Raw genomic sequence first — 13,025 nt, 5'->3', positions numbered from 1 at the left:
CGATAAATGTTTTGCACACGGTACTATTATGACATTTGGTGTAAGGGACGATTCATACACTAATTAACATGTTAACGTATAATTAACAAGTAAAGAAGACAAGTATATACCTCCTACAAGAAATACATCATAAAGGTTGCAGCAGAAACAAATTACTGCATCTTTTAATTTATTTATGTTTTTCAGCCTCTACATTAGAGATGTTTTTATATGAATCATTGTCTAAGATTGTTCATTTATAAAAATGCACTCATTAATGCCAAATGTATTTATTTTTAAAGTCCTGCATGCAAATATATATATATAAATTTAGAAGACTTTGGCATGCATTTCTGATGTATCATTTCTTCCTAATCATCACAAAAAAATAACAAGTCAGCAAAACTATTTTAACTATTGGCATTTGATTCATTCCTTATGTTAAATGTTTGTTAAAATTTTCAAATTTGAACAGGCATACAGCTAATTTGAATGGAATGACAGTTGCCTGTATTTTAAACTAATTGAACAAATGAAATAATATTTTTCAGTTTAAAAAGTTCTGAAATTTTATTCAAGATTACACTGTTTGACTCAGAAAACAAAGGTTTCTATAATCCACTATTGATTGCTATGTGCACTGTGTAAAAAAAGAACGGACTTGTCATTTCTCTGTCTGTCTGTCTGTTGGCACAAATTGCAACAAATAAAAAGTTCTATACATACACTTCATTATCATAATTCTTATAAGGCTTTCATTTTATATATTTTGTGAATCATGCATAATATTTACATATGCAAAATTATAATGGTTCATAGCATCTGATAGAAGTATAACTTTAATACAATCATTCTCTCTTTCTATATAAAAGATGGTCTCTCCTTCCCAAAACGATTCCACATAATCATAGCAAGATATACATGTATTGTCATTATATAAACCATACATTTTAACCACAATATAATAAAACATCTCAGGCTTTAATGTTAATTACCTCCCCTGAAAGGCTCTCCACATCCATCGCACCTAGCAGCAAATTTATTATCATGGCAGTCGGAACAGTAAATCTGATCATTCTTAGGAGCAAAAGCTTGGTCTACCAAGGACTTTCCACACTCACAGCATTTGAAACAGAATTCATGCCAATGGCGGTCTTTGTAGGACAAATCCTGAAATAGAAATATATATATATATAATTCGTCTTCATAGCAGCCCAACAGTGTTAGATCTGTTTTTATTCTTCCCTGGCCGGGATTTGAACTCATGCAACTGAGATATCAAAGCACCAAATTGCCTTGCACTATTCCTGATGGGCTAGACAACTCGACCATCTAGGCTATATATATATGACAAAACACTAAAAATATACATTAAAATGGTCAATGAGACAGCAAGCCACGAAAAACAAGATAACAGAAATTTAAACATGTTAAGGTACCCAAGTAAGTGTAGTACATAAGTCACTGGACTTTATAAATGAAGGTTGTACAGTGACCTATAGTTGTTAACCTCTGGTAAATTCTGTTGTCTCATTAGCAATCATACTTCATGTTATTATTTTAAAATTTGTTGTAAGATAAGTCTGCTCAAAATAAAACAATGCAAAATATATTGTAAAATGTCTGATCTTTAAATTTAAAAAAAAAAGACCTCTTTTAAATGTATTGCATGGAATTAAGCTATAGGGCCCTTTACAGCTTGTTGTTCGGTGTGAGCCAAGGCTTTGTGTTGAAGGCCGTACATTGACCTATAATGGTTTACTTTTATAAATTGTTATTCGGATGGAGAGTTGTCTCATTGGCACTCACACCACATCTTTCTATATCTATATGTGCAAACCATTTAATTCATTGTTTAAGTGAAAGTCTATTCTGCAAGTAACAAAAATATCAGGGAGGTTATAAGCATCGTTAAACTACAGTAAATTTACACTACTTTAATCACATCATAAAACAAAGAGCCAATGTTTATGAAGAGAATTTGGCTATGAGAAGTACATAAACATATGTAAAGAAAGCCATTTATTATTGTGTTGTTAAACAAAATGGAAAGGAATTATAAACACTGCATTTTACCAGCAAACCAAAACTACTAAAAAATTCCAAGTTATTGCTTCAAAAACATCAAACAAATTGCTAAATCAGCGATTCAGATACCTGGAAAATTATCAATTTAGACAGATTTCAATGTTGTGATGAACAATTAAGTAGTAATTGTAAGTAATGATAACTGAAAACAGGTGATGAAAGCTGCATCAAAATACTGCCAATTATAATTACAGGAAAATATACACAGACTTTGATAGAAAATAAAAGGTTTATGCTACAATGAAATGTTTTTAAAAGAGCTGAATAACATAGACAAGCAGAGAGTTATTCATTTAAAATTACAAATAAAGTCAGCAATGATCAATTTCAGCTCAGAATAATGGTGTGAATACAAATGGAATACACATGTATGAGGCTGCAACCAAAAAAAAAAACAAAACATAAAAATAACACCTTCTAGTAGCTGTTTTGAAGGAGCCCATTAGTTATTAATGATAATGCAAAATAAATAAATCAAAGTACATAAATGTTGAAGTTAATTTCATGTGTCAGTAATTAATTGTCTTACATTTTGAAGGTAACAGTCTTTAACCCTTGAATGTTTATTTTTTCATGGGGCGTATTGCATCTAAGATTTTGAGTGATTCAATTTAATTGGAGAGTGTTTGTAGTAATCTATAACAACAATATATTACCACATATATGTAAATCTAAAGCAATTGTGTCATTTTTTGAGAATCTGTGAAATGTGCACATTTACTGTGTAAGCTTAGGAATTTTATACATCAATGGCATCAATCAGATCTCTCAAATAACTCTGGCTCCTAAAACCTTTATAAAAGATAAATACCAAATTGGATTGATTGATTTTGCTTATCGCTACCTCAGCACAAAAAATCTAAATCACAGCCAAATTGGAAAAGGTCTGTTTAAGCACAGAAATTACTAAGTACATGCATACTTTCATACAACCATATCAATAATCTTTATTATATAGCATCTTTATATCATCCCAGGGGAAAGGAATAACAAATTTCTTCACTCTTTTTTAATCACAAGACTCAAATCAAGATTATACTGACAAGATTTCTGATAGGGCTTCCAATCAAGCACTTAACTGTCCCAAACCACTTACTGCACATTTACCAATAAACCTGATCTCCCAACAGTATGATGCCCTTACTTATGGCAGATTATACTATGATAACCTTCCTTTACCACATTACAAAAACACCCACCTGTATGTATAAAATAAAGCTCGACTAGGCGAACATCTCCATATATCAAAAATAAGTCATCCCACCCATTTGTAAACAGTTCAAACAAACAGGGCACAACATCCACCACATGTCTTTTGAAATCATCGAAGTCCTCTGGAGCGATCCTAATGACCCCACGTCAGACATCCTTAGGAGTAAAAGAGAGGATTATTGGATCCTCCAACTCATAGCACTAAAACCCATTGGAATCAACAGTTTAGAGACTTCCAAATGTCAGTACACTACTCACTCTATCATCCACCTGTATGTATTACAGTATAGCATTTTTTTTCTCATTTGAACATTTCATGGTTGGAGTTCAAATACGTTTTCAGATTCCAATCTGTGATCCAAAAACAAATAAATACACAAACAAAACCAGACTGGGAAATGAAAGTTATAGAAATCTTGATCTGTAATGTCTATGACCTACAATTTGACATAATAGCAACTGTCAAATTACAATGAAAAGCATGATAAAAAAATCTTTATTACCTTGGAACTGGTTATTTTCACAGGGTGTTAGTTAATTTTCGCTTATTTTTGTGTATAGAACAAAATTGCCAAAACAAGTTCTGCCAAATTAAAAGTGTACATCTCTTACATGAAAATTTTATGAACAAGTATGTCACATTGTCATAAAAATGACTTGAATTTGTTTAATTTCTGTTTGGTATGATGAATCCAATTTACCTTTTATTTTCTGCTTCCATAAATATGAAAAATTGGGATGTGGGGTAGCATTTTGTTTAACTGAGTATGTGACATGTTAGATTAGGAATCTGGACACCAATGTGACAAAAATTTAATATCTAAATTTTTCTAAGTTACTTCCCTTTCCAACAAAGAAATCAAATGAAACTATATCATCTGCTAATATTTGTTTTTCCTGTGAATCCTGATGTTTAGACAACACATGCATAAATAAATATATTTTGTCTTATTTATTTTAGATGAAGAATATAATTGGATGTTTTCCTCAATCATATTATGTCATTTCATTTAAACTTTCTCAAGAAACCACAAACATTTTGTGAGTTAACTGTGAAATATGATGGTCATATGTTTTAACTTATTTCCTATACAACATGTGATGAGTAATTTAGAATTTGATGAGCCATTAAATGAGTCAGACTCTGAGACTAATGAATTTTCTTTTCATCCTCTGTTCATATATAGTGGTACACACTGTATCTCAGCACTGTATACTGGTTAGTCTGTGGGTTACACAGTGCTTTATCCCTTCTTTTGAGGATAACTGACTAAGTCACTATGCCAAAGTAAAATGCACATGATTCTTAGTGAAATACTGCACGTAATGTTCCTTTAATACTTCCAATTATATAAATCAATAAGATACTTATTAAACTGTATAAATTATATAGTTTGGTAACAAATATGATTTTTCAACATACATTTAAGGAACAGTAAAGAATTGATGAATATAATTTTTTTATTATTATGACCTATTTCTTTAGTTTTTTTTTTGTTTTTTTTTAACTTGAGACACTCAAAAATGTAATTGTTTGGCCTAAGTAAACACTTTCTATCTCTATACCAATCAGTAATGCAAACTTGTAGTTAGTTTACAGACAAAACAAATTAATGATGTCCTATGAGCCAATAGTCTTGGATAACAAACGTTAATGATGTCCTATGAGCCAATAGTCTTGGATTATCATATTAGAAAGAGATACAGCATCTTTCATCTGGTAAAACCATCTAAACATCATCAAGGAGCTTGAATGAGGAAATAAGTTTCCAGCTGTTTTTATCTTATCTTTTCCCCCATTAATATATTAGAAAGTGTGGTAATAATTAACCTAGAATGATGTCATATTGATGCTGAAGTGTGCTGAAATCACTTACAGTAAAACCTTGTAACATGGTGGTAATAATTAACCTGGGATGATGTCATATTGATGCTGAAGTGTGCTGAAATCACTTACAGTAAAACCTTGTAACATGGGAAATGCCTTAATGGGCTTTCTATGTAATTTTAGAAGTGGAGGATGGGTAGTCTTTGATTTCTTTGACAAGTTAGAATTACTTTCATTTTGGGTCATTGGGTTGGTTATGAATAATATGGTACAAAAACTGGCATTCATCTTTAATTATTGTGAAAATTGCGACAGGGTTATAATCGCAATAATTTAAACTCACATTTTGAATTTTTGTATAAATGAACAGGATTTTTCTAAATATCGCAAAAATTTAAATTGCATTTTAGTCTTAAATGACAATTTCGCAATAATAAATGCACGCAATAATTTCTTAATTTACAGTATATTTTGTAAACACTAGAGTATTCTTAACAAAGGTTTAATTATTATCTTTTAAGTTTTAGAAAATTAGATCATTATTTTATTCCTGACATTGTTTGGGTATACTATTGGTGTGTTATTGATTCATTATATAATTTGTCATTTTGAAGCCTAGGAATTCAAAACATTTGAGACTTTAAAATGTTAAGGTTTTGGCATAGTTTATAATTCAAAACATAAAAGTGTTTTACTTGTGTGTATAAAAAGTCTTTCTGAATGTTAAATGCTGTTTTCCTGCCAGTGATTACACCCTATTGCATAACATACTGACACATTATATGCCATTAGATGATCTGACATCATTCCCATAGTAAACAAATCAACAAGTCTAGTTTATTGTTACAAAACCTCCGGTTTCATGATTCTTTCTTTCTTTAAAAAAAATAGCTATGCAAAAAATGTGTGTTAAATGCGATAAATTTGATGCACATTACTTTTGTGTTCCTAAAGTTATATTTGATGTGCTTAATATGCTCCAACTTTCAGTACAGCATAAATATATATACATATACGGGTTAAAATAACTAAAAATTGTGTTTCATGCAGTCTGTTAGTATATAATAAGATAATGACCTTTATCAAGGACAGACTCCAGGGAAACATACAACAGACATTTATATATATATATATATATATGGTAAATAATTCAAAGCTTTCCTGTAAAAATATGATTACCATATGAAATATGCATATATAGAAAGCTTATATCTGCAGCTTTGTAACAGTGAAGGAGACACCAATCTGGGGAAGTTACAGAAGAATCAATAATATGGTTGTTTACCAGATCATTATTGTTGTTGAAATTCAAAAAGTAACCAGATGGATGTTCTAAGACAAGGACTATAACTCTGCACAAAATCAACAGACTGGAACAAAATTTGAACATGCTCTGTAACTTGCCATCATGAAACAATATAACAAATATGAAATCAATATCTTCACACATGAAGAAAAAAAGTTTGGAAAACTGATTTGCTGGTCTGCTCGATGGACAGACAGACAGACAGACTTCATCTTCATCGATAGGGGACTAATAAGTATTTACCGTTGATGCTTAAGGTAGTGGACATTTTGAACCATCACATCTTAGACTGATGTACAAAAGTGAAAAATATTTTAAAAGAAGCAGAAAATCAAATATGTAAGAAAGAAGTGATTAAAAGGGTCCATACCTTGTAATCTGGACCAATAGCTTTTTTGCACTCTTCACAGTTATGTGCAAACTGTTCCTGGTAACAGGGAATACAGTATGGTTGTTCTTCCTTCAGTATGTATCGGCAGGCAACCAGTTTCTTGTCACAGTGGTGGCAGGCAAGATGATCTTTGTGGAAATTCTGGTCCATGGCTTTAGTGTATTCCCCCGAAAATATAAGCTGAAATTAAAAAAAAACAAACTGCAAAACTAGACAAAAATCCGATTTTAACTGTAAATCTTAAAAGAAAGAATCACTTTGAAACGTTCATGCTTACAAATTAGTCTGTCAATTCAGCTGGCAAAAAGTGCTAGATATTATAACAAAGCTGAGTCAATTCCATGAAATCTAGCACCCATTTCGGCATGTAATAACCTCAGTGTCAGCTTCTTTATTCAATTTGCAGCCGATTTTGATTTATGTTTAACATATAACCTTATCTTCATCAATCTTATTACTTGTAACAACTGATTCTATAAAAGGATAAATTACACCATTTCGATATCCTCCACAGCGATTTGTCTGACAGCGCAATAATTCAGTCCTGCGTTATGTACATACACAATTAAATACAATCCTTTTGGAAGCTAGATCATTTGAGTAACTCAATTCCTTTCAAGATATAATGAGTATTAATTTATCTGAACTTATTTTACTCATAAATACCCATCTTCATTAAATTTTTGGCAATTTATTACATAACATAGAAACTTAACGACAATAATTTTCATTTAAATCCTTGTTTGAATATGATGCATTTTCCGTAATTTGAGATAATAACTACAAATCTGATATATTATATAAGCAACAACATAAGTATATATTAAATTGACCCTCATATGACCGAAGACAGCCTACATGTTCTGCACAAATAAAACTATTACTTTATCTTTTATGATATTGATGACATTTACAGCGATTCTGACAATGTTACATCCTCAGCTTGAATAAAATAGATCAGATAATAAATTTCTATTGATCTAAAAAAAAAGACATCACAACAAACGAATAACTCGCCTATTTCGTCATTATTCAAAATTAACCTTAACCAGCAATTCTCAGCGGTAAACTTTAACATTTGAAGAAAACTCTATAGGTAATGAAATTATGTTAGAAAATATAACATAAAATCTACACAATATCGATTTGATTTATTAAGCTCAATTAAAATGTTGTTACAGTATCTGCTAAAAGATGTCAAATAAACTGTTAAAAAAATGTCAAGCAATTCATCTGTATATACTATATTTTTTTTCTTATTTTCCCTATATATTATATTTAAAACAAGAATGTGTCCATAGTACACGGATAATGAGTGCCCACTCGCACTATCATTTTACATGTTCACTGGACCGTGAAATTGGGGTCAATACTTTAATTTGGCATTAAAATTAGAAAGATAATATCATAGTAAACATGTGTACTATATAAGTTTCAAGTTGATTGGACTTCAACTTCATCAAAAACTACCTTGACCAAAAACTTTAACCTGAGCTTCACACTATCTTCTTCTTTGTTCAGTGGACCATGAAATTGGGGTCAATACTTTAATTTGACATTAAAACTAGAAAGATCATATCATAGGGAACATGTGTACTAAGTTTCAAATTGATTGGACTTCAACTTATATTCAAAAACTACCTCGACCAAAAACTTTAACCTGAAGCGGGACGAACGAACGGACGAACGAACGAACGAACGAACAGAGGCACAGACCAGAAAACATAATGCCCCTCTACTATCGTAGGTGGGGCATAAAAATAGATATAAGAATATGAGTGCCACTGAGTTAACTCTCCATCCAAGTCACATTTTGTAAAAGTAAACCATTATAGGTCTAAGTACTGCATTTAACATAGAGTCTTGGCTGAGACACACTGAACAGCAAAAGTTTGTTTAAAAAGAAAGACACATTGACTGTTTGAAACTTTCATGTCTAGATCAAAGATCAGTCCTCGGATCAGTCAGTAAATTAGTAACAGTAACATAAATCAAGGGATCCATTTGACACCTGATGTCCCCTTTCAATATCACAGTTCAATGTTCTAAGGCCGTACTTTTGACCTTTAACAGTTTACTTTTAAAAATTTTGACTTGGATGGAGATTTGTCTTGTTGGGACTCATACCACATCTTCTTATATCTTTTTGTGAAAAGCAAAAATCTAAGGCGTAAAATTTCATGGGGACCAAATTTCATGGATTGAGGAAAAATTGCATACTTGTGGATATTCAATTTCATGGTTTCGACAAAGTCTTCAGGCATTCATGTTATTCCTTTAACATTTGAATTCCTGGTTCTGCTTTTCCCACGAAAATTTGGAACCCAATGAATAAACGAATATTAAAGAATCTACAGTAATGAGCATGTGTTCTAAGGTTCAACTTGATGTGGCCACAACTACCTAAAACCAAAAGTTTAATCTGTTAATTGTACAGACGACATTTTTTTGGCATTTAACAACACTTTCAACACTTATTGATTATAACTGGCAGCCAGTTCTTATTGATGCAGGAATCTGGTGTGCTTGGAGAGACATTAAAAACCTGTTTCCGAACATCATTCCAAATAAACATGTTCTGTTATAGGGTTAAAAACTGATTCCCTTAGGAATTTAATTCCAGAAACATATGCCCTATCAGAGGGCGGGGGTCCAGCCATTAATAAAAGAAGGGAAAAAGGGGGGGGGAAAGGGGGGAAGGGGGGGGGGGTTCTCACCAAAGATAAAGGGGGTTCCAACTTTATGTTCCTATAAAAATGGATTGATCGTCAAAAAAAGGGAGTGGTGGGTTCCAACCTCTGGACCCCCTGGATCAGCCACTGTGTCCTATACACATGATTAACAGTATCATACTTTATTTTATCAACAATAAACATACATACATCCATTCATCAAGTCAGCCTGTTATATGTTATATAATGTACACAGAGGAACATTAGGTAATATCATTAATTGACTGATCTTATAGACTCAATAAAATCAATGAGACAGATAATTCAGATATATCACCAGGATACAAACTACAAAACTAATTCAGTCTCAACACACAAATTGTTTTATTGGACATAGTTCTATATAGACATCAATCAAACCAACTATTGAGTTTATTAGCTAACTTTACATTAGGCTGATCTATGAGGGGTGGGGTGGTGACCAGGGCCCCGCCTTTTAGTTAGAAAAATTTGGTTGATTTTAAAGGGAATCACTGAAGCTTGACTGAAGCCCCCTTCTAGGTCAGTTAGTGTCCCCTTTCCCCTTTTATAAAAGTTCTGGATCTGCCAATGTTTACTATGTAAATCCACATGGCCTCGTTAATTTAAGACAAACTCAATTGGTCAAAAAGACGCTTATTCCAGTAATAACATCAAGTTATTTCAGTTTCAAATATTCAAGTCTTCTATTTATTCTTTTCTCTGTTTTAGGAATATGGTCATTGAAGGTAAAAAAATAAATCCAATTGATCAATAAAAGAAATTTTTCCATCTAAATTTTCATTGATGTAGGTCATTTTGGATGGCATTTTGGAATTGATTTTTTAGTTTTAACGCCACTTTTAAGCACCAAATTTTGGCGGTTTCATGGTGGACAGTTTTCATTGGTGGAGGAAGCCAGAGAGCCCAGAGAAAACCAAGACCTTCATTAGGAAAACTGGCAATCCTTAGTCAATTAATATTGATGATGAGTGCACTTGCACCAACAGAGTTCAAACTTAAAACTTCAGTGTTGACAGTGGCGGATCCAGCCATTTTAAAAGGGGGGGTTCCAAACCCAGAGTAAAGGGGGGATTCCAACTATATGCTCCCATTCAAATGCATTGATTGGCCAAAAAAAAGGGGGGGGGGGGGGTTCCAACCCCCAGAGCCCCCCCCCATGATCCGCCACTGGTTGACTGGCTAGTGATTACAGTAGCAACTACTCGACCACTTAGCCACTGAGGCCCCTGGATGCAGATTTGATGTTAAAATACTATGTTCCTACAGGCCAACTTAAAATGGGATACAGAAAACTAATGTTAAATAATGGCGAACAATGAAATTAAATCCCTCTTCAATCCTTTTCATCAAATAATATCATTTGATCCATATCACATTCATCATCTTATTATCAGTAAATATTTGGTAAAACAATTATATAAAACTACAACTTAAAGTAAATAAATGAGCTAAACATTATTAGAAAGATTAAACAAACACATACTTTCACTATGGATGGCAAACTATGAGGATTATCGTGGGATTACACAGCTGACAATGATCTGGAGTCATTAATAGATTATTTCCTCATCAATCTCAGTCCATGCCCCCTCCAAGTTCACTCATTTTTGTAGGTACCAATTTTTCATGGATTGGAAAAATTTGTGTTTTCCAAGATACCTTATTTTCAGGTTTTAACAAATTCTGCATGTAAGCCTTCAGGAAATGTGCATTAATCGAACTGTTTAATTTGTGGTAATAAACCCACAACATACACTAAAATTAATATCCCATGAGTAATAATGATTTCACAGCATATAATTACAGAAAAATCAGTTATTTCCAAATGAAGTTACACATACAAATTGTACACCGAGTAAAAAAGATTAGGGAGTAAACATTATAAAGACAGGAACCTAACACAAATCACCAACAAAATGAGTCTTTCAATGCAGAAAAGACTGACAAATTTCACAACTATGTTATAGGTGTGACAATTCTTATGCCTTGAAACCATGAAAAGGTGTCAATGACAATATTTCAAATCATTAAAAATTATACCATCCGGACCAGGAAGTAAAAGATTCAATCTGATCCAATCCTTAAGGGTCCACTTTAATAAATAGAACACAACAAGGAGGTAAAATATAACCCCCTTAAGCATAGTAAGTTTCATATTCTTAGTGCAAAGTAAGCATAAATTTCTAACAGCAAAAATACATCACAGATTCTTAACAGTGTTCATCTAAATGAAACTTATATACAAAACAGTAACCCTTAGCAATTATGAACAAAAATAAAATGAGGGAAAGTCCATAAAATTTAGTTAATTCGTGCAGTTCAGGTGTGCTATTTACATGTACTTGTCCCACGCAGAACCATGTAAAAAACAAAAATGTAATTTATCACAAAATTTATAAAAAAATAATTTGCAGTGTAAACAATCAGCTTTATATAAAAAAAAAAAGCCATTCATTTCAACATAAATTACATTTTTTAACAATTTACAAATTAAGTTTTTTTAACTATGTATAATTTATCAGACACTTTTTTCCAAAACTATAATCTTTATCTGATTCTACAACATTAATGAAACCAGAATACAATTAATTAAAAAATAGACAAAAAAATCTTCTCACCTGTAATTTACCTGGAGATAATGAAGAAACCAAGAAAGTGAAGATGCTAAAGAGAAATCTCCATAATTTCTATATAAGTAAGATCTGTGAATTTAGGGAAGTGTGCAAAACTGTGTGCAAACTATTCCTACATAAAATAGTGAGAGTAAACAGTAACATTCTTTATGATAAATCTTCATAATCAATCAGACAGATTAATCTGACTGCAGAACATCTGCATATCTCTAAGGTTAGTTGTCGCTAATATTTAGTGCAGTTTATTTAGAAGGTCAGATGCTACTGCTGAAGGACATCCTATACCAACTGATTGTGGTTTGATTTATGTCCAGTGGCAAATATTTCAGATGTTACTGCTATAGGACATCCTTCCTATACCTATACTAACTGATTCAGAAGGTCAGATGCTACTGCTGCAGGACAGCCATCCTATACCTAACCTAACTGATTCAGGTTTGATTCATAACCAGTGGCAAATATTTCACGCATATTGAGGTTGATGTTTTCCCCATAAGCATATGCTAGATGAAAATATCTCATATTTCTTAATGGTCACAAGGTCAAATGCTCCTGCTGCAGAACAGCCTTCCTATACCTTTACTAAATGATTGAGGTTTGATTCATATCCAGTGGCAAATATTTCATGCATATTCAGGTTGATATTTTACCCATAAGCATATTAAAGATGAAAATTTACTCTTATACAGTGGCAAATATTTCATTCACATTCAGGTTGATTAGCATATTCTAGACAAAAAATTACTCATATTCTTAAAGGTCATAGACAGTTGTGTATATAGGAGGACAGGGGACAATGGTCAATTCTTTGAATGTTCATCTACAATTATTTGAAAAACTTGTCATACATAAACATGTATAATTTACCAAAGAT

The 13,025-nt window shown here is 32.1% G+C and overlaps 1 protein-coding gene across 10 annotated transcripts in view; it reads right to left on the bottom strand.

Annotated features, from left to right (window-relative positions):
* Positions 1 to 13,025, bottom strand: part of LOC139491274 (four and a half LIM domains protein 2-like) — an 86,604-nt gene that overhangs the window by 14,486 nt on the left and 59,093 nt on the right. For all 10 annotated transcript variants that reach the window (XM_071278826.1, XM_071278822.1, XM_071278824.1 and 7 more), the window contains 2 exons: positions 6,784 to 6,984; positions 975 to 1,149 (listed from right to left, as the gene is read on the bottom strand). In XM_071278826.1, the coding sequence (XP_071134927.1) occupies positions 975 to 1,149; positions 6,784 to 6,984 (376 nt within the window). The remainder of the gene's footprint in view (positions 1 to 974; positions 1,150 to 6,783; positions 6,985 to 13,025) is intronic.

The sequence above is a fragment of the Mytilus edulis genome, chromosome 10 (genome assembly GCF_963676685.1).
Source record: "Mytilus edulis chromosome 10, xbMytEdul2.2, whole genome shotgun sequence".
In the NCBI taxonomy this organism is placed as follows: Eukaryota; Metazoa; Mollusca; class Bivalvia; order Mytilida; family Mytilidae; genus Mytilus; species Mytilus edulis.
This window is presented reverse-complemented; position numbering and strand designations above follow the sequence as displayed.